We start from the raw sequence: 27,350 nt of genomic DNA on the forward strand, positions 1-27,350 counted from the left end.
AACCAGTTTTATTCTGTCAAACTCATGTCACTTGTAATGTACAAACAACAGTCCATAGTTCAGTAAGACGCATGACATCAGCACTTGTGAAGAGGCGTTCAACGCATTTCAGTGAAGCCAAATCTGATTTAATGCATTTAGTAAATACAATTTTGTAGTCTAGTTCAGAATTCTTTCAGACTGGATTTCAGAAAGGTATATTTACATGGCATAGATGTTGTGCTCACCAAGGCATAGGCAACTATATTCTAATTTAACATTATTTTATGCTTCTATTCTTAATGTGATAATCACTATAATACAAAGCCCTTATGTGTAAAGCATGGGTTCTTGTATGTCAAAGTGAATGTGTTGGCTTTTTAAGGTTCTTGAGCTATGGCCTGTGAACATTTAAAAAGAAAACTTCGAAAGTAATTTTCCTGTCAAGTTTATGGCTTCTAATTAAATTATGTTTATTCAAATATCTAAAAAGGATAAATATAAAATACTGATAAAAGCTTCAGACATTTCAGATTCAAAACTTGCATAATCTGAAAATTAAAAATACTACTTGATAAATTGCATTCTGCTGTTCTAATACTTCATCTTAAAGTCCTCATTGAAAATATGAAGATAAATACTACAGCTGACAGGCCTGGTGAAGGAATTAAAACAGCTGACCTCAATAGTTTTAACACTACTGCCATCTACTGGTTTCTTACAGAATCAGATCAAATGCTCTTCATGGCTGAGACAACAAATAGAGCAAAAGGTTAATAAAAACACAAAGTATATCATATGCTGTTTATTAAGTTCTGTCTGCAGCAATATCATACAAAAACTACATGGAAAGAGGTCGTTTGCAAAATGCTGCCTATACTGAAGTCATGAGAATGACTTAAAACGACACCAGCAAATGCTTTGTCCTAACTGCCCAATTTCTAAAGAATATACATTAACATATATATATATAAAATACACGCAAATAGCTAAATGTGCAGTTAGAAAACTAAACATTTTTAACACTTTTTTTTTGTTGGTTTTGAAAAAAATTCACCCAGACCCACACAAATGTGAATTTTACATGAAATACCCAGGTAGAAAATGCAGTACAAAAACAGCTTTGGTGAGCTTGTGTGGTCTTCTATAAAAAGAGTTTTACATAAAAGCATAAAAATAAAAGTTAAATATTATAAAGTGAATTTGCTATTGCACACAGTGAGGAGAGGCTTCGAGAGAAAAGGACTCGGCTGTGATGGCAATGCGAGAGCAGTCTCAAGGCTTTCTGCGCCTACAAAACAAAATGGTCGACAGTTTTTAAATGTACTTTTCATCTGTGACTAAGGCCGCATTTACACTGCATAGTTTAAAATGACCCAATTCTGTTTTTCAACGAGTTATACGCCACTGAGAAAAAAGGCTTCGAGACTTTCACAGAACAGTTAAATCTATGACAAATTAAACATCTAGTTGACTGCCAGTGGTATTTATTTTGTTGGTTTAAATAAGAAGCGATCTGGAGCAGAAGTGTGTCAGTAGCCCCTCAATGCAAAACATGAAAAAATAAATATGCTGACAGAGTCGAACCCAGAACCTCTGACATGCTTAAAAGTTCTACTACCAGACCATTAGTACACACTTACTTTTATAGCAGCTGTGTACATGATCTACTACATAATGATTTTGATACAAGGGTGAAACTGTTGCATTAGAAATTTAATGAATTCCATGCCAATAAGTTAAACTCTCTAAACTATTACCATTAATTTCTTGATATCAAATATAATTGTTCGTTTTGCCAAATGCAGATATGGGTCACTTTTAAGAGATGAAAAATTGAATAATGGCACCCAAAACCTGCAGTATAAAATGCATCCAAAAAATGAATGAAATTAAATAAAATGCAAGTAAAGAGCTTACTTTGGATACCCGTGATGCTGGTATCCTGGTCCGAGGTTTGAGCCAGCTCTCATCTCCACAGCCACAGAGCACTAGAGTAAAGTCCACAGATAGATTAGGATTTTTTGGTCACTTAAAAAATATAAAAACACCAATTCCCAGAAAAAGAGATGCATTAAATCAATCAAAAAAGATCTCCATTTTAAATAAATGCTATTCTTTTAACCAGTCTATTCATGGAATCCTGAAAAAAAGCATTTCAACAAATTTTAAACAGCACAACAGCTTTCAATATTGATAAGAAATGCATTTTAAAAGCATCAAATACAATGAGTTCTAAAGGATCATGTGACATTGAAGACAAGCATAATGATGCTGAAAACTTTGACATCACAGCTGGAATATTCCACAAGGTTAAGGTTTTTACTGGTGGCCAGCTTTAGACAAAACTCCCTGAACTTTTGAACAGTACAGCACTTTATATAAACACTTAAAAGCAGGCAATATTTATAAAAATAAAAATATATATTTGAAATGTCAATGATACATTTTTGGTAAAGTGTTTGTTTTTTTACCCTCGTCTCCACATCAGTCCAGTCTCCCTCCATGGGCTCACCATCCGGGCCAGACTCTGATGAACGCCTCTTACGGCTACTATAAAATGAAATAAAGCATTCACACAGAGACCTATGCACTAGTGTTAATTTCATCAGATGAGACAATGACGAGACCGCACCAATGTCCAAAAACGCTGACTAAAGCCCTATTTGCACGAGATTAGTATTATCTAGGGACCTCTGTGATTTAGAAATTACTCCCCCACATCAGTGTTTTGCGTGGCGCATTCGCATGGGATAAGCAAAGCCTGTGATTTCACTCAAATTTACTGACTTCTCCCGGATATATGATGTCAAGACTTCGTTATAGATAAATGTATGAAATCATAAACAGGTATTGATATCGTTTTGATTATTTTATAGTAACAAATAAATTTCATTCAGTTAAATAACAGACGCCATGAACTGAGCACAGACAAGCGGCAGGAGTCAGATTTCATTCATCACGAGTGAGAAGCTGATACACGGCGGATGATTCAGTTTCAATGCTAAATGTATTTAAAAAAAAAAAAAAGCCCTTTAAAGTTCTGTTCTTCATTAAGAAAAGTATTGATGTTAATATTAAACACATCATTCAATCAGTTTACTCCCAAATTGATACCCATTATAAAGTGAAAGTATAATCCTGGCAAAAAAAAAAAAAAAAAAAAAAAAAAAAAAAAAAAAACACAAATTTCGATTCGCATGGGACTACTATCATCACAGGACCTCGGTGTTTGGCGAACTATGGTACGTAATTTGCGGGGGAATTTTCAATTTACAAATTACAGACAATTACATTAACATGCAGTATTGTTGTTAGTGTTTTTCTCCCACCACCTGCGTAAAAATCCCCGGCCGAATTACCTACTGGTTTTTGACAAAACCCCAAGGTCTAATTTATGAACTAAATGCTAATCCGTATGCTAATTTAATTGCCGTCCAAATCCACATCTCTGAGTTTTCAAGAAGAGGTCTACACTTTTATTACTGAAATGCTGGAAAGTATTTACAAGAATAATTTTATATCACCGCTCAAAAGAGAGAAAAAAAAACACGTAAACGTGAAATAAGCCGTTTTTACGGCATTCCACATTTTAAAATGACATCTTCCTATTTTTTAAATAATTCATAATTTCCTATTATTAAATTAAATATGATTTTATTATTCCAAGCATATGACTTTTTACAGCAGACGATCATTAGACTGACCACGTGAGCAGCCGTTCCCAGGTGTGCAGGATCACAAAACTCACTCCTCCAACGTCAATAAATCACTATCCGAATGCATGAGTTTTATCACAGGTGGCATGCAAATTTATTTTTACGGATGTCCACATGAGAAACAATTACCATCCGAATAGGGTTTAAGACCAAATTAAAAATAGGTGACAAAAGGAACACTACACTTAGCAACAATCACCTGGCTGCGGGGTTTTCCTGCCTGAGCGTTTCGATGTCTGTGAATTGAACAGCCTGTCCTCCGCCTCTAGTTTTGAACACTTCACCCTGATAAAGAGCAAAGGATTTTAAAGGTTCAGCTGACAAACAAAACCAGACTGAGCAAGACCACCAGAAAAAGGAAGTTACCTTAATTAGTTTGGTCTGAATCTCCCCATCCGAGGCCACTTCCTGGTGCGTCAAAACGTACTTGTCACACTTGGACAGAGCCTTCTCATTGGGAGCGTTTACTTTGATGGCATTTGGGATGTTTGGCTGAAGAACTGTATCCAGGTCCACATTACTGGTGGGTTTATGATCAACCCACCTCTCCCCACCTGCGGAGTGCGAGCGTCTGTGCAGAGGCCGAACCGGTGGCCCAGTCTATTTAATTAAAATAAACACAGTAAGAGATATAGAAGATGGGCCACACGCATGCTGAAGCGTTAGTGTGTTAGTGAATTTCTTAGCACAAACTAAACGTACCAAGCTGTTAGAAGGGGGGAAATAAGCTGGAGATTATTTGAGTGGGATGCTTTATCTGCAGACTGAAAAGCAGATTGTTTCCTTTCGAAGATATTAAATATTAATTTGCCAATTTTACCTTCTACATAACTTATTAGCATCATTTGTCTAAAGTGTATGAAGAGCAACTAAACAGGGTTATGGAGTAACAGATGACATTGAGAAGATGAAAACTCAAATTTATTCATCTAAAAGTGCAAAAAGCCATTACATGGTTAAAATAAGCAGCACATAATACCCTTTTACATACAGATCTTCTGGATATTATTCGGTGCAGCTTAGAAATCGATCAAAAGGTCTACATATGGCTACAGTGTCTATATTAGAGTGTCGAAGCTTTACCTAGAACTACAACAAAATACTCCACTGACCCAGTGATCCGTTTCATCTAGGTCTACATCTGCTGGCTGGACAGGAACCTCTCTGGCCCAACACCTGCCTCTTCTCCTGCTAAGACTGTCGGGAAGGACCTGAGCTCTCTTCCTACTGTCTGGAGGCGACTGGCTACCCTGCCTGCGAGACTGCGGGACTCCCTGCTCCCACTCAGAGATGCAGGAAGCCACCGACACACTGCCTGGTCTGGGGAAGTGAGGATCTGGCCTGACCGTCTGAGAGAAGTTATATATAGGCTCCAAGGAGGAGAGGGATGACTGCGAACCATTGTAGGGAGACTGCAAGCGACATGATTAGGTCACACATGGTTTGCATGCTACAAAGACAAGTACATTAAAAACACCATTTACAGCATTAAAAAGAGGTGGGAAACCTTTGAAAAAGTGCACAGGGTAATTATACACACATATTGCACAGCAGACCATGCAAGGACAAATAAAGATGAGGTTTGTGGATTAGGTTAGGCAAGAAAGTTTCAGGGTCAGGCGGTCTAGAAACGCAAGTCAGTTAAACGTACAGGAACGGGTGATGGGGAGGCGGATCTCTTGGGGGGCACTTTGTCTTTTTCTCTAGAGGGCCGCTGTGGCTGTCGGTTCTCCGTCTTCCCTTCAGTCACAATGGCTTTGAGCTGTTTGAGTTTCTCATCCTTCACCCACAGCTTATTCTGCATCTCCAGCTGCTTGGCATTCACCCGCCTCTCCTGCAGAGAACAATCCAACCCTCATGCATTACAACAACAAATGAAATGAAAGATGGTCTTTGCTGAAACATTTCAAAGATATGGTCTATGGAAAGACACTTACACATTCCTTCTCCCACTTGAGCTTGTGGTCAGTGACAATGCCCTGCATACGCGATTCCATGCGTCTCTTTTCAGACATTTCCCTTTGAAGCCTCTGTTCTCTGCTCTCCAATTCTTGCTGTAGAGATCGCTTGTCCTCCTCATAGATGTTGGTAGTTTTCTGCAGGATGTCAATCTGCACACAGAAAAAAAAAAATGATAAGGGTTTGAAATGTAATTGGTCATTATTTGAAGTGCCAAGTTACTTTACTCCATTTTTGACCTTTTGCCTAGTCCGTGTTTATATAGGCAGTGGAAACACGGACTTAAATGTTCCTGTGTTTGTCAAATGTTTACTAGAGTTGCACAATTAATAATTTAAAAGATTGCAATCTCATTCCTAAATAACTATTTGCATTTCTTTAAAACAACCCTTAAGAAAAATATTGTACTTCAATTTTTTTTTTTTATTCCAACAATGGTGGTGCAAATACCTTGTATTCCAGCATCTTTGATTTCTTTTCCAGACGATCAATCTCATTCTTCTGGTTCTGTATCATTTTATCCTTTTCCCCTAGCTTGCCACGCTGCTCTTGGATGAAATTCTCCTTAGAGACAATGTTGCTGTCCTGCTCTTGAAGCACAGACTTCAGCATGTGGGCTGAAACAGAATGACCATACATTTGGAAAAAAAAGGTTGCACTAGAAGGACAATATAAACATATCTGAATGATGTTTTTACCAGTTTTATTGTACTCCTCCAACATCATGCGTCGAATCTTGTGTCTCTTTTCCAGGGCTTCAATAAGTCTTGGTAGAGTGACATCATCGTTAGGGCCAGAAATCTCACAAGGAGGAAGTGGAGGAAAGGACTGAAGCAGCTGGTTCAATACTGTTGGAAACTCTGTAAAAGCACACATCACATATTGTAACATTAACAGTACAAGAAATTAGCATGCATACATATCTACATGTTATCAACATGTGTTTACATTCACATGATGTGCAAGTTCTCACAAAAAAATACAAATAATACCTCCATCTACAGGACCACCACGTTCCTCCAGTCTGCGTGTCAGCTCCTCTTTGAAGGCTTGGTTCCTCTGTCGGCGACCAGCAGTGAAGCCACAGATGGGCCTGTCAACAGGCCGGGCCACTTCCACCTCCTGAGTCATCTCAGCAAAGCGCATCACCAGCTGCACACAGATGAGAAACTCAAATCTTACAGTGCAAGTAGTATAAAGCTTCAAACATGCAATGCAACAACAAAGAAATTTGTTTGTTTTCCCAAAGTGGCAAGAACAAAAAGTTCATTCTGGCCAGTATATTCCATACTTCACGAGAATAGCAGGTGCTGATCATTTGCATTTCTCCGCATTAACCCTGCCCACTTTAAATGCATGACCAATCACACAATAGTTCTCAGACACCCGCAAGAAAAAGTTCTGCTCAGGTGATGTGTCGAGAAAAAGCTGCCAAACTCCCAAACCGGGGCTGCGAGAACAAAATGACGTCTTTGTTCTTGCAGCCCTGGGAGTGAGAACTTTTTGCTGTTATTGCGGAGTGTATGGTGTAGCCTTAAAACAAAAGGAACAATCTTTTGACCTGTTGATTTTGCTTACCAATGTCTCCTCATAATCATCAGCTTTAGGATTTACACACACGACCATCCTCACTTTGCCTTCACCATCAAAATAGTTTTTGAAGAGATGAGTCACTTTAGAGTCTCTGTATGGAACCATCTAAGGACAAAAGTCAAGAGTGCCGTAATGTTGCTGAAATTTTTAAATCAAACGTTCAGTTGAAATCTCCCACATACCTTGTTCGTGCCACACATCTGGTTCTCCCTCAGTACTTCAATACATGTGCGCAGTGTCATTAAGGACTGATTTATGTTGCCTGCAAGAGAAAAAAAAAAAAATTGGTCTTTATATAAACACACCCCTGAAATCAATATCCTTTAGTTGTTTGTGCCATTGGCGGACCTGCTTCACGGAGACGACTGCCCTCTGCTCGGGTTCGGCTAGTGCGTTCACTGCCAGCCAGATCCACCAGACACAACTGGCTCACGTTCACCTGATTCTTATCCTGAAATGGGGAAGATTAAAATCAAGTCTTGGGAAAATGGTACCACCATCCCAATTCAGTGTCTAACTTTGGCATCTCCACATGCAGGTCCAAAATGTCACATTTGAAGGGGTAGGTCACCTAAAAATTAAGTCAAGATTACTCTACCAAATGTCATTCCAAAATAATTGTTTTTCTTTTCTTAAAACAAATGTCAAATGAGACCAAGACATTTCCATCCCTCCATGTCACCAAATCTTTGATACTTAAAGACACCATAAAAGAAATCCAAAAGAAACAAGCAGTTTAAATCCAAGTCTTGTGCAAAGGGACTAATATCAATAATTTGGATTGCCAATGTCACGTGATTTCAGCAGTTTGGTTCGCGTGTCAAACTGTTGAAATCACGTGACATTGGCGTTCCGAATCGTTGATTCATGGCCGTTTTAATCTTTTTGAGGAACACGGAAGAGAAGACAATACTGAATAAAGTCATAATGTGTGTATTTTTTGCACAAAAATGTATTTGATGCTTCAAGAGATTCTAATTAACTAACTGATGTCACATATGGACAACTTTGATTATGTTTTTATTAGCTTTCTGGACATGGACAGGAAAGTGTGCATAGACTGCATATGCTCTGGGACAAAAATATAAAATATCTTAAACTGTGTTCTGAAGATGAACAGAGGTCTTGCGAGTGGGGAACAACATTAGGGCGAGTCATTTATGACATCAATTTCATTTTTGGGTGAACTAACCCTTTAAGGATTAAATCTTGAAGGCATTAGAATTAAACTGACCTGAAGCACATTGTCTCCATCGGCATCCAGAGGTGCTTGTGCCAATTTAACAATGAACACACTATGAGAGCGGCTGGACTCACGGTTCAATTGCGTGTTTGCAATCCTGCGCTTCTTCTGACCTGTGTTCAGAAAACAACGTTCTCAAACAATAGCTCTGCGTGCAAACCACAAAAACCATCTGGGAAAAAAAACTTAACATCTAAAGCAGTTTACCTCTCCAAAAGACTTCAAAAGCTTCCTCTGTTGACTTGACTTCAACCTCAGTGCACCCAGCTACATACATGTTGTGATTTTGATCTTCACGCAGTATTTTGGATTGAGGCGGTCTGAAATGTGAAATAAAGCATGAGATCACTTCTGTAACCACAGAGCAGGAAAACAAATTACTTGGCTGCATTGCAATAAAGCACAGTCTCTTCATGAGTGTCTACCAACAAGGCAAACAAAAGCACAAAACACACAGCCAAGACAAAAGCTGACAGAGAACCTAGAAGGTCTTGAAAGCAAAAGACAGGACACGCAGAAGAGCTACACAAAGAAAAGAATCCTTAAAGGCAGCAAGACCATCTATGAATGGATTTCACTGGCCACATACATGAACTCAATGTTGTTTCTCAGAGGTGTGCCTGCACCATTCCACCTAATGAAAAAACAAAATACATTTATCTATAAACTAAGCTCATAGATATTACCAACTAGGATGTTTATTGCCCCCTCCCCTCTTTTATTATTGAGACTAAACCAAACCCATCTTGAGATCGGTTACAAAAGCGTGTTGTCAAGGAAAGTGAGAACATATTGCCTAAATGATTGTGTTTATTAGCCACCTAGTTCTGAAAGCCTACTTTTTTTTATTGATTTCAAATATAGTGAAACGGTAATATTAAGAATTACTACAATTTAACTTATTCTGCTGTCACTCTTCAGAAATCATTCTAATATGCTGATTTGATGCTAAAGCAATATATTATTTTCAATCTTCACAACTGTTGTGCTGCTTAATGTGGAAACTTTCACGATACTTTGAAATAAATAGTTTTGCATTTTATTTTTGTGACCTTATAACTGCCTGTACTTTTGATCATTAATGTATCCATGCTGAATAAAATGTATTATATATTTTTATTTAAAAACCCGACTAACTTTTGAATGGTACTGCATAAAATAAGAGTTGCATAAAGCATACAGAAGACATATCGCACAATGACGGTGAAAGAAATGACAAAATCAATTTCAATATCACGTTAACACTAAATATCAAACTTAGCCAATATCAAGCTTACTTAGGCTTTATTGGGTCAAAAGGAGTCTCCTCCAGGAGATCATAGATGTAGTTGTTGTAAATCTCAATGTAAGACACAAAGACACTGTAACTGCTGTCCTCATCCACCCCATCTGCCTTACAAGCCTCCTCTGGGCTGATCATGTCAGCAAACTCCGGATCAAGTCGCCTACAAAAAAAGAACAGCATATAAAATAACCGTTCAATTTAAATCAGATTAGGTTTTCATAACTGATTTCAAATGGAAATAACCTTGTAGTTGGAGTCTTCGGTACAGTTGTCTGACTGTCTCGCTTTTGTCGGTCTAAGAGAGCATCTACCTGATTCTGCACCTCCATGCCATTTTTATCATCAGGCTTGAAAACCTTAAGAAAGTGATCAAGATAGCTCAATGATTGAAAATTGATTTTCGCCCTTTTATTCTGTTATGTAAAGAATAAAAGTAAACTGATGAATATGCTCACATATCTCTTGGCCTGGTAGGGGCCAATGCTGTTGAAGATCATGTCAAGTGAACGTGGAAGCAGCCCACCTTGACCCGGTGAGCCAGTCATTGTATGGGTTTTACCACTGCCGGTGACACCGTAGGTGAACAACAGACCTAGATTAAAAGAAAAAAATTGTAAGTCTTACCACAGACCAGGCTTAAGCCTAGTTATATACTAAGGGTGCGTTCACACTTGTCATGTTTGGTTCGATTGCTTGTTTAGTGCGGGTCATTTAAACATACGTGAACGCTGTCATCCGAACCCTAGTGCGCACCAAACAAGTTGACCGAGGCCGCTAAAAAGATGGGTCTCGGTTTGCTTCCAAACAAACTCTGGTGTGGTTCGATTGATATATGAACGCAATACGGACCAAAGACATGTAAACAAACCAAAAACCGGACGTAATTTCACAAGATGCGACAGTCAGCTGATTTGACGATGCGGAAAGAGCGCTGTATCCAAAGTGAATAACATACATTAGAGGGCAAACGTAGAGCAACGAGGAAGTGCCTCATCAATATTTGGTCCGACGCGAAGCACACAACATTCTTTTGAATGTTCGCTAAGCAAGCTCCTACGTCATACAAGCCGACCAATCAGGTTGTGCCTTTGGTTGGGTAACTTTAGGGTCGCTGTTAAAAATGCCAGTGTGAACGCTAAGCTGACCAGGACTATACGTTTTGTTTTTGTTTTTTGGTCTGGACCAAACAAGTGTGAACGCACCCTAAAGAGCATGTCTGAGCCATTTTAAAGTTTCGAGGTCTCCAACAACAGATTTACATGCAAAGTTCAACTTTCCTTTTCCCATAGTATACACTGCACATTACCACAATGTTTAAAGGCGTCATGAACAGGCTTTTTTCCCTTTGTTATACTGTTGTCTGAGGTCAACTAATGACGCTTGTGTGTTTTTTACATTCAAAAACATCATAAGTAATGGGCTATTTTCTACAATGGTTTTGAGGCCGTCTTCAGAACGCTGGGTTTTGATGGGCTTGCCGAAATGGAGACTTGGAAATAAACGCCCACAGCTAGGATTGGAGAAGATTTGCATATTTAATGAGCTTCAGCTCTGCTGTCATAGCTATGCTTCTGTCAGTTCAGTTCACAAGAGGGAGAGATTATTAAAGCGTCAACTGTAATGATTCTAGCGACCACTGGGCTCGTAAAGGTCTTAAATAATTGGATAAACAATTGTTTGTTTGATTAATGTCATCCACCCTCGATTGATTGGAATATTATTTCTGTATTAGATGGCCCACACGGTCGGTAAACACAAGCGCACGCACGCAGAAAGATTTCTGCCGACGGGTGTATGTTTTGGTAGCCCGTCTAGAAAAGACAACCCCGGGACTAATATTAGGCCTGCATATAAAAAAAAGACGTTTTACTCACATAAAACAAAGCCCCGTTTCCACCACAGGAACTTTACCCAGGAACTAGGAACTTTGGGTGGTACTTCGTGTGTTTAGACCGCAGGAACCAGGGTAAAATTGAAGTTCCGGGTAAATATTTCCCCCTCCAAACGGCCCTGCTCGCGAGGTAGTACTTTTTCAAAGTTCAGGAACTTTCGAGGGCGGGACTTGGGCGCTGAACATGCTGATTGGTTGAGCTCACGCAGTTCAACCGGCATTTTTAAAAGTCTTTTGCGAGGTTCGTTCTGCGTTCAGTAAATATCAGTCTTGCTCTCTGTCTGGTGGCGCGCGGTCGTCTCAGCCATCTCACGTTCAATGTCCGTAATAGCTGATAATAATATACATTGTCATTTTAAATCTAGCTTTACAAGCTTTCTGAATATGCTGCATGCTGCTGAATCTGCATATTAGTGCTCTTTTCTGTCGTTGTTAATTACCTCTTTAGTAAACCTATACATAACCAGCAAAAGCAGCAAAGCTTGAATCTCTTCCATACTCGTTATTCATTTTTTTTCACCATGTAAACGACCTGACCGATTACTTTTAAGTGTGTGTCCTTACATGACGTGACGGCGCGCGCCGCGCTCATGTTGACAAGAGAGGAAAGTACATTTTTCTGAGGGGTAAACTTTTTATTTCGTAAGTTATGAAGATAATGTTGGAGTAATGACACAGCGTATATTGCCCCGGGCAGTTTTTACTTAACTGCGCCTGACAGAATTTTTTTTTTTTCTGAGATGATTATTACACTTTACAACAAATAGCTATAAATAATACTGTATTAGTCCTGGTGGCCGTTGAGAGTTGCTATGGCTACAGTAAACACACTCCAGCTGCTGGAGAAAACAGCGTTGACATTTTTGGTGCGGCAGACAAACTGCATGTGACAAAATGATTGCGATTGAAAGTCATCACATGTAAACACCAGATCGGTTTAGATAACGTCTCATGTAAACAGTTCACTAAATCTTTCAATCGGTACACTTAAAAATGATTACATGTCCTTCACTGATTTGGAGGAGCAGTCGCGCGCAGTCCTACATCACCGGACTAATTTGCCTAATCTTCTCGGAACTTTATCGCGGTCGAAACGCAGACAGCTGCAGGTCTGGGGGGGAGAAAAGTTCCTGTAAAAAAGTTCCTGGTACAAATTGTTCCGGGTAATTTTGGTGGAAACGGGGCTTTTGTTGCACCATTCCTGCCGGATCCAATATAGAAAGAACATTGTGTCCGCAAATCCAGCACTTGAGGCTTGTTTACAAACAATTGTAGGTTTGCTCTGATCGATCGGCAACCGATCTCAATCGGCCGATTATCGCTTTGAGATGATTGATCGGCAGTCTCTAAAAATGCTGATCTCATAAACTGATCTAATGCTGGTGACAAAGACGCACACCTGTTGTGAGAGCGAGGGCATGACATTCAGCGGCAGGCTCATTCTCTTTCCGGCGTGGGTAAAATAATTAAAATGCTGACGGTGAGGTACAATTCATATTCTGTATTAAATATAAAAGTCATTTGAAAACTTTCTGTGAGACGCAAGTTCACAAACAGCGCAAGTGAATCACTGTGTGTGCGCGCTCTCTCTCTCTCACTCTCAGTGCTCAAATGGCTTCACATCAGCGCAGATGATAAAAATTGAGCTGCACTGTAGACACAGGATTTGCCACGTGCACAATCGAGGCAGTGTCACATCGTCACAAAAGTTTAAAATTTGCATTCATTTTTAAGTATTGCCAGTGTTCACTCAGCACTCACACGCTCTCCATGAGACTGTAATTTATCACACACATCTGACACATACAGCCCATCTCACAAAAAGCTCACGAGTACAAATTGCACTGCAATGGTCAAATACACACACAATGCATGTACTAAATGACCGTCTTGACAAGTATGCACATAAACCCCTCTCCGTCGTGACTCGTGAGTGAACGTTAACATTTGTCTAACTGCATAACCGTATCCCTGTATTCACTCAAAGTAAAAGCAGTTTTGCAACTTTATGAGGACTAACTTTTTTTGTAATTACTAGCTTTTGCAACTTTTGTCAGGATTAATCTAATTTATTCAGGGAAGACCAATATTAATTTATATTTGATTCTTTATTAAAATGTATTTCGTATTTCTTACCTTAATACTAATGTTAGACCTACCTGAAAAAATGTCTCTAAAAACAAAAATGCACTGCATAATCAAAGATTTAGGTGAGATAATATATAATAAGAGTCATCTGTGGGGGGGGGGGGGGGGGGCTGTTATGGATATGGACAGTAGGGCTGCAGCTATCGATTAATCTAGCACTTAATCGGTCGATTAATCTGATCATAATTACTTTTTCCTTTATTAAAGAGCAATACTAAATATAAGAGAAAATAAGACGGGTTTCTTAAAATGAACATCCAATTTGTTTTTTTTTAAAGAAAAATTTAGTTTTATTGCTGAAATTACATACATTAATAACTGAAACTAAATTTTAATGCATACAATTACCATACTATATAAAAAATCTATTTCAAATTACTTTAAAAAGATAAACATAGTTCAATCTAAAACTAAACCTGCAACTAATAAACCAAAATAATAGTAATATAAATAACAATAATGCCTAAACATTGTATTTATGTTGTGCAACTTAACTTTTATGTTTCAGCTTCAGCTCAGGCATGACATAAGCCTTTACTGTCTTCTGAAAGCTTTGTGGCTTTTGTAAGAAGCACAAAATATTGGACAGGGTAACTTGAAATAAGAACAAGATATGCGCGGATCAGCTCTAACATCACCGAATCAGTTAAACAAACCTTCCACCCGCACTCGAGCGTCACAACTTCAATCCTCAGTGTTAAGCGTGATGTTATCGTCACATATTAGCTACACTGAAGTAGTTTGCTTTAAAAAAAAAAAAAAACATGTATTTGGCGAAATTACATTTCTTAAACAACCTATACATCACATGAAGGAGTAACCGCTGGAGCGTGAGCAAACGCGAGAGATGAGTTGTTTATATTTAATTCAGATAAAGTCTACATCACACATAGGCTACAAATCTACATTTTGAGCTGATCATTCATTGTAACATCTTATTTTATTAATTTAGTAGCTATAAATATGATTAAAGTGTGATATTTAAATTACACAAATCAATGAAAGCACGCAGCTCTGAAAGCACACGTGCTGCTCATCACAAACACACACGTTACAGCTTCTGATGTTGCGCCTAGCATTGAGAACATTTTAATGGTATATTTCGAAGATATTATTAAGTATATAAAGTCTCATTAAAGATTTCACACACATCACAATGACGGTGATCCATGTGCAAAGCTGCAAACTCCATCGCGTTCATGTGTTTGGAGTTGCTCGTATCTCCTCAGCTGACGCAAATAAAACTTAAATGTTCAGCGTCGCATCCTGAAGCTCAACATACAGTTGTCTTCTAGGGGTGTCCATGGTTAACCGATTGACCGATTAACCGTTAAAAATTGCGTAACCGAGTGAAACATTTTGCTGGGTTAAGTGGCGTCAATGACGTGCCTTGAATTTGGTTGTAATATATGTTTGCACCCCTAGAGACCGCCAGAGCGCTCCCAGACATTTGTAGTATCCATAGGGTTAGGGTAGTATCCACAAGAAGAAGTCATGACCAGCTTTCTAAGAGAGCAAAGACAGCGTGGGAGCACTTTAAAAATGAGAGTGACGGGGGCGAAATGCAATTATAGCAATGCAGTGCTTACCGCATTTTTCAGGCTATAAGTTGCTCCGGAGTATGAGTCGCATCAGTCAAAATATGCGTCATGAAGAGGAAAATAACATACGTCGCACTGGACTAAAAGTCGCATTAGGGCAGAAGCAGAGCGGGAGCCGCGCGCGCTGTGCATAACGGATCAGAAGAAAGTAAGTTTGAAGTGAGAAACTTGTGAATGACTAGAGAAAAGCAGACGTTACTTTAACTGTAATGAAGAAAACAAAAAAGCTGATCGCGGACTGAAAGCAAGATGGCCAGAGCTGAAGGGACGAGTCCACAGATGCTTGAACTCTGCCGGGAGAGGCTCATCAGCCGCGCGAGTCAAACGCTGAGTCTGTGTGAATAATTCTCGGCTGCATATTTTACTAACGTTACATGCTCTAATCGTGCAGGCGCCCTCACGGCCACTCGCATTGCTCGTGAACTGGAGCGCATCTCATCCTAATTTAACGAAACTCAGCGTACGCCTCGCAGACATGAAATAGATCTTAAGAAACTTGAAATGTCTTAATTTAAAACGAAAAGAAATAGGCTACTCTCTGATTGTGTAATCCATTATGTGCATTTCTCTCTATAGGCGCGTTCACTACGGAGATGGTGGTCGTCAAATTAATAAGCTAAAAATAACCCTGACGCACACTATGGTTAACCGAGTATTAACCGCTAAGGGCCACGGTTAACGGTTAATGAAAAACTTGAAAACGTGCAGCCCTATTGTCTTCATTTAAAAATAGCGAGACTAAATGATATTACCAGTGCTGATGCCGCTCTCGCATAGCGGTCTTTGACCTTGACGACGAGCTAAAACTGAAAGTTAAAGAACGACACGCATTCTTTGCGTTTTACAGTGAAATGAGTTCCGTGTCTTTATTCAAATAAACACATTATGATTTCTCTCATCCACCTGCAATTTTTGGGATGTTTACCCACCTAAACCGAGGATATAACCGCAATCCGTGCATACTCAGAGTACTTCAACAAAAAAAGTCTTTCTGCAAAATCCGTGTGTAGTTAAATGGACTAAACGAAGTGTCGAGGCAGATGATTTTGCCTCAAGGATTTTATTAATCCGATTAACTCGAGAATCATTTCAGCCCTAATGGACAGTAAAGCATGCATAGACGGCATATTCTCTGGGACTAAAACATAAAATAACTTAAACTGTGTTCTGAAAATGACCGGAGGTCATACGGGTGTGGAACAACATTAGGGTCATTATTGACATCAATTTTAAATATGCAAATATAATACAAGGACAGCATCTGGCCTCTAGGACTGAACGATATATCGTTATCGTATCTATATCTAGATATGAACTTTCAAGATATACTAAACTGTGTTCTGAAAATGACCGGAGGTCATACGGGTGTGGAAGAACATTAGGGCCATTATTGACATAAATTTTAAATATGCAAATATGCTACAAGGACAGCATCTGGCCACTAGGAACTGAACGATATATCGTTATCGTATCTATATCTAGATATGAACTTTCAAGATATACTATCGACAATATATTTCCCCTCTGTGCGTTCACCCTGCATACAACTCTGGCAGTCACAACAAACATCAGTTTTACAAGTATCCTTGAATACACCGCTAAAGCCAGCACACACACACACTACCAGGGACGTGACTTTATTGTGTGTGTGTGTGTGTGTGTGTGTGTGTGGGGGGGGGGGGGGGGGGGGGGGGGTCATTGCTTGTCACGTGACACACCACAACAGAGCTGAATGAATGATGATCTGCTTTATGTCATTTTTCCTTTAGAATGGCATTAAATATATCTGATATACCGATTGTCAAATACATGCAAGTGGAAGTATATTGTTGTTTAAACCCCTTTATAACGATCGTGTTAGTTGAGCTGTATGCGCGATGAGCGCCGCCGTGTTAGTTGTGCCTCAGACGCAGATCAGAGAATCGGTTCTTTTGGATTTACAACCTCTATGTTAACAACATGCGAATTCATCCATTTCTCCAAATTACTTAAAAGTAAGTGGCTGGTGAACTGGGAATAGAATAGAGTAAACATTGAAGTTACTTACACAATGTGTATCTGATATGAATAAAACGTGTCGAATTATAATGGAAATGATTATTATTACCTCTTCCATAGACGTTAGTGTGTATTTTACAAACTCTAAATGTATTGTTTTTTTTCAGTACTTATGTGAATTTATATGTTTTGAAACCTAAATAAACAGTATGTGTTTAAAAACACTGAAAAGTCGTGATATATGACAGCCCTGAGCACGCCTGTCTCTGGCTAAATTCAACATTTGGATTTAGCTGTTGATCATGTGATGCACTTGATCATACGCTCCAGGGATCAGCCTAGACTGATTACACCTGTGTGATCGTATGTGTGAAAAGGCTTAAAAACTATACATTTTCTGACACAATTTTTTTAAATGTAGGCTTAAATCTTTTTATTTTTCTGAGAAATGCTTGGTTTTCACCGAACACGTAGTCATATCGTATTGTATCGATATCGAGATATCTGGCATGAAAAATATTGATTATTATTGCTACATATAAGTATTATATGGTTTCACTAATAATAATCGTACATTTGCATAAAGCATGCATATTTGTCCATATACACATGTTGATTAGAGTATTAAAAAACTTAATTTAAGATATATTTAAAAATCTGCAATTAAGTATATATTACACACACATACATATACATATATACATATACATATATATATATACACACATACACATTTAAAAAAGAGCATATTTACCATTTTTACAGTGAATGAGGTCTTCCACTAGAGGTTTAGCAACATCTTCAAATAGTTCCCTCTGTGTGGTTTTAATTCCAAACACTTTTTTGAAGGAATATTGTGTCTGAAACAGAAGTGCTACTAGTTAACTTCAGTAGTCCAAAGCAGCGTGTCTAGTGCCATAAGCTTCAAAAGAAAAAGTTCTGTTTTCCATGCAACACAAAATTATACAGCAATTTTGTAGTTTTAAAAAAAGCAGTCCATTGAAAAGACTCAAAAGAATTAAAGCACAAGTTTTACAGACCACATTTATGGTGTCATTTTTCCCCCCAAGCATGACAACTCTACAATTTAACATTGTACAATTTAACCATTACACGCTTCATCCAATATATACAACAACAAACAAAAAATAAATTACTTTGTTGCACAGAACAAAAGTCATACAAGATTGGAGAGAAATAGAGGGGAGTAAATTATCTTTTTCTTTTTTAGGGTGAACTAATCCTCATTTAGAAAAAGATCAGATAAATGCATGTTAATAATTCTTGAGAGCACTCACCTCTTTGTATTCGCCATTCCTGTTGGCTTTGAGCCCATCAGGGGCATGTAACTGAATGGTGGTGTTGCTTATAACCTCAATACAGCATTCATCATCATCTGCACCCAGTGGGCGCACGCGACAGTACACCTGCCGAACGCACAACGCAGATTAATACGTTTATCGTATTTTTTGATTATCTTAATGTGAGCAACAAGTTAACGTTACAACATACCCCAACAGGGTCCTTTTGGTTGTTGGAAGTCTTTTTTGGAGGAGGGCGGCGGGGTGTCTTGCCCTTCCTGTTACAAAAGCAAAAATGCACACCTCAGTCAGCCAGCAAATTCGTATACAGTATAAGCCAAATGAGTCTGGCTTTGGTTAAAAGTACAAGCTATAAAAAAGATTTTTCCTGTTACGGAAGGAAAACTCAGTCAACTGAATTCTGACGTGAAACGCCAAGTAACGTTATGCTGCTTAGCGTAACGTTAACGTTACGCGTTGATAATGCTGTTAACAAATAATCTACAAATAATCTACAAGAAAAGCGGGTTTATAAACTGATACTAAAGTACAAACGTTGGTAATAACACGAAGTAAACTCAACGGGCGGCGAGTGACTTAAGTTACCTTACCTTAACGTTAACTTTAATGTATGCGAAAACCCACTTAAAGCTATCGTCTTTCTTGTGAGACCATAAACTCATTAAATGTTAATAAACGGAGCTTAAATAATTCGTTATCGGTTTAATACAACTGCAGTACAAAATATACTTAAAAAACTTACGCTTGCCGAATCATGTTGAGGTGTTTTAGTTTAATTCCGCGTCGCCGTTGCCTTGTTCTTGTCCGTATACAAAATTCAAAGTTCAAACGTTCCTTCTTGCCTCGTCAGAAACTGATTTTTCAAATGTGACCAATCAGCAAGCTCAGCCGCGCGGATGTCCCGCCTTAAGCCACTCCCCGATTTGTAGTGACAATATCCGCTTTTATACTAAATCTAGTGAATCTAACAAATAAGGGGAAAATATTAATTTATAATTTATAAAGATTACCCTTGTAATTATTATCTTGTAAACAGGTTTAATTGTAGTAATATATCTTGTGAAATTTGTGGTTTACACGATGAAACATTTCATAATGTATTTTGGAGTTCAGTTTGTTTTAGTCAGAATGATGTGTTCCATAAAGATGTGCTTTAATTTTTTTTTCTTTTTTTCTTCTATGACAAATCTTACCATGAGGAATACTACTTAATTAATCCTCCTACTTTTAGCTAAATTTAGTATTCATACATTTACATTTGGAGAAAATGAGCCATTATTTTTCCAAATAAGAAGTTCAACAATACCCAAACTCAATTTTATGATTAAAGAACAAGAAATCTGCCCAATGCGTTTCCATTTGTAAGCATTTTCATGTTTTTATTTGATGGTCACTGGGTTGTTGTTGTTGTTGTTGTTGTTGTTGTTGTTTTACTTAAAGTGCCATCTGACTGTATTTGTAATTCTTTAAAACGTATAGAAAAAGTAAACATGTTTCTGAATAAAAGCGTTTTTTAGCAGTATCATAATTATGGTCCAAAATAATTAGTTTAACAGTGAAAGGAACTTGACACAAGACAGGAGTAAATTCACCTATCAATAGAAGCCCATGTGTAAGTCTTGAGTGAGCCTGAGCCACTTGGGTCATGTTTTGATTTGACGTTATGGAAGACACTTCTTATACAGTTTATTTTTTATTCGTCCCATTCCTTCTGCCACTAGTGATGTATAGTGTATTGAATGATCTGAAGTCAGAAGGTGGTACATAGTTTATCAGCTTTATTTTGTAAAAATATAAAATGTTACATATTAACAAGATTTATTTATAAGAAATATAAAGATTATGCAGTGTTCAAAAATGCACTTGTATATAAATGGTGATAGGTCTGATTCATGTGAAAATTTGAAATAGTGCAAATGTTAAGCATGCAATTTGAATAAAGAAAAAACAAACTTCTTTTTTTTTTTTTTACAAAAACATTGATCAAACATACATCCTAATCCTAAATTATACAATCTTATACTCTTCCAGATTAAATAAAATATTCTCAGGCTGTTCATTAAATTGCTTCTATTGAACATATGCCTACAGGATATACAATATATAAATATATTTTACTCAGTTGTAGGGGAAACTAACTTTGCTGCCCTGAGTAACCTTATCAAATGTCACATTTCAAACGCATTAGTTTTTTACACCTTTGGTGGAGAAAAGTGCTAGACTGAAAAAATATACTATACAAAGCCCGCTGACCACATTAACGAATGCAGCTCCCGCAGTGTTTGAAAGGGTGATTGGTGGCACATGAGCATGAAGCCACTGCTTCCGTGCAGCCATGTCCAGTTCAATAGCAGTCATCTGGAAATAAGTGCCAATAATAGCAAACACGTGGAAGAGCTGATGACTGTGACCTGTAAAGGATGCATTAAAGGATGAAAGTTTATGATTAATAGAATTTACTGTAGTTTAAAAGCATCACAACTAACATTATGCCATCTGAATTTCATGATGATAAGAAATCTAAGGATCTGTAATTGTACCTATGTAGTCAAAACTACCGGGAGCCAACCGTTCAGGCAGATGTGTGGCAAAAAGAAAGCCAGTGAAGAGAGCCAATGACATGTGCTGATAGTGAACCGCATTGGCCTCATTAATGGTGCAACCCTCACCAGAACACACTAAAATCTACAAAAGGAGGCCAAAAGTCCAAACAAATTAATAAATCATTTAAATAAATTAATTTTGTTCAATTGCACATTTAATACAAATACAGCCAGAGTTAAATTGTTCCACAAAAAAAATACATTTGAAAAACACTTACTCTATAAAAGAGAGGGATGTTGTCAAAGAGATATGGATAAACAAAGGCGATTATCCTTAGACGTTTACAGAGCTTATGATCTTTTTCCACAGAATACCTAAAGGAGAATAACAATTGTTTATTTACTGAAAATTATTTTTTACAATCAAATACATCAAGGTAAGGATACAAAAGAGGAATTACCTTTTAGTGCTGTGATAATTATACTGAAGAAATGGTAAACCAAGTCTAAAAAACAAATAAATAAAATGTTTAGTCTTGACATTTTAGCACACTATATACTTTAAGAAAAATATAAATAAAGCATATTGTATATATTACTAGCTTTTACTGGAATTATAGGTTTTATTGATTCGTCATCCTACCTTGAGTAGCAGGCCAGTGCAGTAGAGATCACAGAGTTGACAACAGCTATAGGAACATAGTATTTGTGAAATGTGCTATTAACCCATTTATCTGGAAATGAGTAAGAAGAGTAGGTGATGGCAGAACCTGTTGATGATCAAATACAGTAATAAGAGGAAATCAAGGAAAGATAATTAGGACAAACATTTGAAATAAGTGGAAACTACATTTTACTCAATAGTTTTGTTGTATTCTGTACCAAGGCTGTAGAAGCTAAGTGCTCCATAATCAAAGAAGAAGCAGATGTGCCTGGCCCGTTCTGACATGGTACTGAAGGTATGAGCACAGCTGGAAGCGAGTGGGTACACACAGCACGACAGCAGGAACACCAGCAAGGGCCAGGTGAAAGGATCCTGCCAATCATCCTGCACCAGCACTACTGTCAGCAGTTTCCATAAGAAAAACCTGGAAAAATAAAAACATCTATTACTGGACGATCTAAAATTGCAAACATGTTTGCATGCAAATTGCAAAGCCGTGGTGTAGCAGTAGCCTGAATGCTCTTGCAATAAAATGCTACACGCCCCCAAAATTACACACATATACAGTTGAGTTCAGAATTATTAGCCCCCTTAACAAATATAAAAAGATGGCTGTAAAAATGTGTTTATTCTTTTGATCTTTCATTTTAAAAAAACCAACACAAACATTTTAATTGAAGTAAAATAACTGAAAGTGTGTATATATATGTGTATATATATACACACACATACAGGTCCTTGTCAAAAAAATTAGCATATTGTGATAAAAGTTCATTATTTTCCATAATGTAATGATAAAAATTAAACTTTCATATATTTTAGATTCATTGCACACCAACTGATATATTTCAGGTCTTTTATTGTTTTAATACTGATGATTTTGGCATACAGCTCATGAAAACCCAAAATTCCTGTCTCAAAAAATAAGCATATCATGAAAAGGTTCTCTAAATGAGCTATTAACCTAATCATCTGAATCAACTAATTAACTCTAAACACCTGCAAAAGATTCCTGAGGCTTTTAAAAACTCCCAGCCTGGTGCATTACTCAAAACCGCAATCATGGGTAAGACTGTCGACCTGACTGCTGTCCAGAAGGCCATCATTGACCCCCTCAAGCGAGAGGGTAAGACACAGAAAGAAATTTCTGAACAAATAGGCTGTTCCCAGAGTGCTGTATCAAGGCACCTCAGTGGGAAATCTGTGGGAAGGAAGAGAAGAGGTGACCGGACCCTGAGGAAGATTGTGGAGAAGGACCGATTCCAGACCCTGGGGGACCTGCGGAAGCAGTGGACTGAGTCTGGAGTAGAAACATCCAGAGCCACCGTGCACAGGCGTGTGCAGGAAATGGGCTACAGGGGCCACATTCCCCAGGTCAAGACACTTTTTTGAACCAGAAACCGAGGCAGAAGCGCCTGACCTGGGCTACAGAGAAGCAGCACTGGACTGTTGCTCAAATTTTGCATGTCATTTGGAAATCAAGGTCCCAGAGTCTGGAGGAAGACTGGGGAGAAGGAAATGCCAAAATGCCTGAAGTCCAGTGTCAAGTACCCACAGTCAGTGATGGTCTGGGGTGCCATGTCAGCTGCTGGTGTTGGTCCACCGTGTTTTATGAAGGGTAGGGTCAATGCAGCTACCTATCAGGAGATTTTGGAGCACTTCATGCTTTCATCTGCTGGAAAGCTTTATGGAGATGAAGATTTTGTTTTTCACCACGACCTGGTTTACTGACCATAGTATTACTGTGCTCAATTGGCCTGCCAACTCTCCTGACCTGAACCCTATAGAGAATCTGTGGGATATTGTGAAGAGAAAGTTGAGACGCAAGACCCAACACTCTGGATGAGCTTAAGGCCGCTATCGAAGCATCCTGGGCCTCCAGAACACCTCAGCAGTGCCACAGGCTGATTGCCTCCATTGCCACATATTTCAGTTGGTGTGCAATGAATCTAAAATATATGAAAGTTACATTTTTATCATTATTTTATGGAAAATAATGAACTTTTATCACTATATGCTAATTTTTTGAGAAGGACCTGTAGATTAGATTAGCCTGGAGTCTTGGGGTCAGAAAGACAACATGTTGTTTGGAAGGGTTTCAAGAACAGTCCTCCTCACTCATCCAAAAACAAACTCCAGCATATTCAGTTGTCAGGTACGACTGAAACTTTAAACGGGACCTGGTTCAGTGGTCAGATGGGTTTGGTGCACAGGTATAAAAAATAAGGATAAAAAGTATCCTGTGTCCACGATTAAATGTACTGCTGGATCTGTGAAAATGTTTGAAATGTTTTCTGCTGGAGGTCCTGGACATTTTGTTCAGATACATGGCATCATGGATTCTAATAAATACCAGCAGATGAAAAAAAAATCAAAACCTGAGGGCCTCCGCTACTAATCTTATAATGGGCCGTGGTTGAAAAAAAACCCATCAAAATCAACACAAAAACATGTCACTGAGAACAAAACGAAGCTTCTGCCATGGCCATCCCAGTCCCCTGACCTGTAAGAAAATGAGTGGGGTGATATTCTTTACTTCAATGAAAGTAAGATTTTTGTGAATGTTTTGAATAAAAGATCAAAAGGATTATTAACAATGCAGATTTACTGCCTGGCCAAAAAACACACACACAAAAAAACATTGATGTTTGGATTTAAATAGGCAACTGCTTAAGAGTCAATGATTGGATCATAGTTGCAGTGATTATTATGTTTCTAGCATGTCATATGTTTGGCAACAGTTTCTATAACCCTAATTGATGGAGTGAGCAGATTTTCCTTTCTTAAAAAAACATTTAGGAAGACACATCATGGCCTGATCTTTACCATAAATCAAATGTATACGCCTCTTGATGGAAATGAATGTTATTTCCATCAAGAGGTACATACATTTTTCATCAAGATCTGGTATTGACAATAGAAGTCAAGCACTTTGTAAAGTCTCCTCCAGCACATCCCAAATACTTTAAATATATTTAAGGTCTGGACTATACATAACATAATCACTGCAGTAATGATCCAATAATTTAAGGTGTTTACATGCCTGTCTATGTAGATTAAAATCAGCATACACCACATATGTTAATATGATTATGCTCACTGGGAATATGAGCTTAATTGCATTATTTTGATTGAATTATTGTGTTTACATGAGGTAAAGTTTAATCGCAATATTGCCAAAATCTCATTCTAATAAAATTCTCAATTTTAACATTAGCAAATGTAAACATATACAAAAATATGAATGCTGGAACTGAATTTACCATGTAGGCAGAAAATGAGTCCAAATATTAAGAGTTTCATTTGTTAGCTGGAAAAGACTAAGCACACACTCTTTGGCTGAGCTGCATGGGTGACGATACCCTGAAATTATGCCATCTTCATGGAAGACCTATAATGAAACATATTTAACAAAGTCAACTAAACCAGTGTAAAACATAGTCAACAGTGCTATACAGTGAAAAACTTACTTTTGGAACTTGGTTGATGGTGAACACTTGCGGTAGCTTAATGAGATTGAGCATAGTAGAGGAAGGCTCCAGCTATCATAAGGTGAAGAGACCAGCTGCCATCTACAGAGCTTCTTCTTGATTCCTTGTGATTGCTTCGGAAGTTTGTTCTTTAGTGTTCCCCTTGATTATGGGCATCTCACAGTCCAGTCACCAACTCAGGATGTTTCTATAAAATCTCGCTAAATGCACCTATAGGAGTTAACAATTTCAAGATGACATTTTAAATCCATAAGTCTTTCATACATAAAGATTTATATCTGGAGGAAAACACAACACATCCCATATCAAAATGTAAAAATATTATGTTGCTGTTTAACCAATCCCTTGTGCTTTAGAATGTACAAACTAAATGTCTCCAATTGCCTTATATAAAGCGAAGCAGGGTTATCCAACTCTAGCCATAAACCTTGTGGCCGCATATTTACCTGCCTGAATAAACACAAAAGTAATCATTAAACCCCTATTATTCTCATATCTATACAGCTACCTGAAAATCTCCATCTCTACCTCAAGTTCAAAAAGGTAGTAGATCATTAACTTTAAGACTGAAGAGGGGAGCTGAGGAGAAAAAAAATCACTTTTGTGAAAAATGTCTTTGCCCTTTGAATATACAGTAACTTGACACTTTTATTGTTAGGTAGTAAATTCTCCAATTGATTAATCATTATTCAACATACATTAGAGGGATGTGTAAAACCCTAAAAATAATTGCAGGAACTGACGTATCAGAGCTCATATTATGGTAAAATATATATAGCATAGAATACACATAAAAATGCACCCCACACTGTGTCCTAAATCTTTGTTGTATGCAACAAACAAACAAAACAAAAACACACACACACACAAAAAAAACCTAATACTTAAATGGAAATATAACAAATAAATACAGGCATTGTATAATATCATTAAAAGGTAAACAACAGATACATCTTTGTTGCATTTGACAAAAGAGTCACACTAAACCAGGTCAAAGCACACAGAGGGGAAACACAATCCAAAAATTCAACTAAACAAATCATATGGAAGTAGTTTTGTGTGTGTGTGTGTGTGTGTGTGTGTGTGTGTGTAGCCTACTGATATCGAATAATGATTGTGAATTGATTTGATCCGTGTATATACACCAAATGTGATGACACTTTAATCCATAACATTACATAAAAGCTGATTTATTATCTTTGTGCACAAAACGGACTGTAGGCTACAGTTTTAGTGGAGCTTATCGCTCATAATGAACAACACGTGGCACAAGTTCACATTTAACTAATTAGTAATTTGTCCTACACAGCCGTTGTAAAATAGTAAGACGGCAAAGGAGTGAAATACTTCATAAAATACCTCATTGCAAATTATTCATAAAATACCTCACGTTTTATATCTCAAAAGACAGCTTTCATTAGCCTAATATATGCAGCTCAAGTCTGTTCTATCTCACACTTACCGTCAGATGTAGATGTTTCGACGTTCAGTGTGTGATCTAAAAAAACAACAAACCGTGAATGTTTAATTTCTCCCTCCTGACAATGAGTGGCGAGTGGGAGGATAACATGCCTTTCTTTGTTTTCGTTGTCAGCTGTAGGTCCCTGGGCTTCTGTGATTGGCCAACACACACGTCCTGAACGCGCTGTATCCAAGACTCTGAAATCAAATCTCCCACTGCAAGAACAACGCGACGCCCACCTAAGAAGTGGTCTAGTTTCGAGGATGAGACATTTTTTTTACATTGATGTAAGATTTCATTGTTTGTTGATGTACGGGCATTTATTATTTTTATTTCATATATATATATATATATATATATATATATATATATATATATATATATATATATATATATATATGTGTGTGTGTGTGTGTGTGTGTATATATATATATATATATATATATATATAT

The 27,350-nt window shown here is 37.8% G+C and overlaps 2 protein-coding genes and 1 long non-coding RNA gene across 8 annotated transcripts in view; 1 reads left to right on the forward strand and 2 right to left on the reverse strand.

Annotated features, from left to right (window-relative positions):
• The window catches only part of LOC137043953 (uncharacterized), a 97,577-nt gene extending 92,616 nt beyond the window's left edge, over positions 1–4,961 (forward strand). For all 3 annotated transcript variants that reach the window (XR_010898589.1, XR_010898590.1, XR_010898592.1), the window contains one exon: positions 4,832–4,961. This is a non-coding gene — a long non-coding RNA (uncharacterized lncRNA). The remainder of the gene's footprint in view (positions 1–4,831) is intronic.
• kif23 (kinesin family member 23) lies at positions 772–19,636 on the reverse strand. 4 transcript variants are annotated; one of them, XM_067420519.1, is made up of 24 exons: positions 19,481–19,636; positions 18,929–18,995; positions 18,715–18,843; positions 18,171–18,276; positions 10,234–10,370; positions 10,022–10,134; positions 9,771–9,938; positions 9,083–9,127; positions 8,701–8,813; positions 8,485–8,606; positions 7,599–7,701; positions 7,433–7,512; positions 7,236–7,355; positions 6,650–6,809; positions 6,356–6,517; positions 6,108–6,274; positions 5,636–5,809; positions 5,350–5,532; positions 4,811–5,110; positions 4,065–4,298; positions 3,898–3,983; positions 2,454–2,532; positions 1,900–1,970; positions 772–1,270 (listed from the first exon to the last, which is right to left on the reverse strand). In XM_067420519.1, exons 1-24 carry the CDS (start codon positions 19,492–19,494, stop codon positions 1,255–1,257), a joined length of 2,949 nt encoding a protein of 982 aa, XP_067276620.1. In that variant the 5' UTR covers positions 19,495–19,636; the 3' UTR covers positions 772–1,254. The 4 variants fall into 4 exon arrangements, with proteins under 4 accessions (XP_067276620.1, XP_067276621.1, XP_067276622.1 ...); XM_067420520.1 differs by lacking the exon at positions 9,083–9,127 and having other exon boundaries at positions 19,481–19,635; XM_067420521.1 differs by lacking the exon at positions 4,811–5,110 and having other exon boundaries at positions 19,481–19,635.
• Positions 19,637–20,596: 960 nt separating this feature from the next.
• paqr5a (progestin and adipoQ receptor family member Va) lies at positions 20,597–27,145 on the reverse strand. The gene is made up of 9 exons (XM_067419792.1): positions 26,899–27,145; positions 25,416–25,646; positions 25,209–25,336; positions 22,164–22,369; positions 21,925–22,051; positions 21,743–21,787; positions 21,560–21,656; positions 21,279–21,423; positions 20,597–21,149 (listed from the first exon to the last, which is right to left on the reverse strand). Exons 2-9 carry the CDS (start codon positions 25,467–25,469, stop codon positions 20,923–20,925), a joined length of 1,029 nt encoding a protein of 342 aa, XP_067275893.1. The 5' UTR covers positions 25,470–25,646; positions 26,899–27,145; the 3' UTR covers positions 20,597–20,922.
• Between the last annotated feature and the right edge of the window lie 205 nt (positions 27,146–27,350).

The sequence above is a fragment of the Pseudorasbora parva genome, chromosome 16 (assembly GCF_024679245.1).
Source record: "Pseudorasbora parva isolate DD20220531a chromosome 16, ASM2467924v1, whole genome shotgun sequence".
Classification (NCBI taxonomy): domain Eukaryota; kingdom Metazoa; phylum Chordata; class Actinopteri; order Cypriniformes; family Gobionidae; genus Pseudorasbora; species Pseudorasbora parva.

Coding starts and splice junctions, on each gene's coding strand:
- paqr5a (XM_067419792.1), bottom strand. CDS start 25,469: ATGCTCAATCTCATTAAGCTACCGCAAGTGTTCACCATCAACCAAGTT. Junction 22,052..22,163: donor ACTTAGCTTCTACAGCCTTG/GTACAGAATACA, acceptor GATCATCAACAG/GTTCTGCCATCACCTACTCT. Junction 21,150..21,278: donor CGGTAGTTTTGACTACATAG/GTACAATTACAG, acceptor CATCCTTTACAG/GTCACAGTCATCAGCTCTTC.
- kif23 (XM_067420519.1), bottom strand. Junction 7,513..7,598: donor CAGTCGTCTCCGTGAAGCAG/GTCCGCCAATGG, acceptor TTTCTCTTGCAG/GCAACATAAATCAGTCCTTA. Junction 3,984..4,064: donor TTCAGACCAAACTAATTAAG/GTAACTTCCTTT, acceptor GCTCTTTATCAG/GGTGAAGTGTTCAAAACTAG.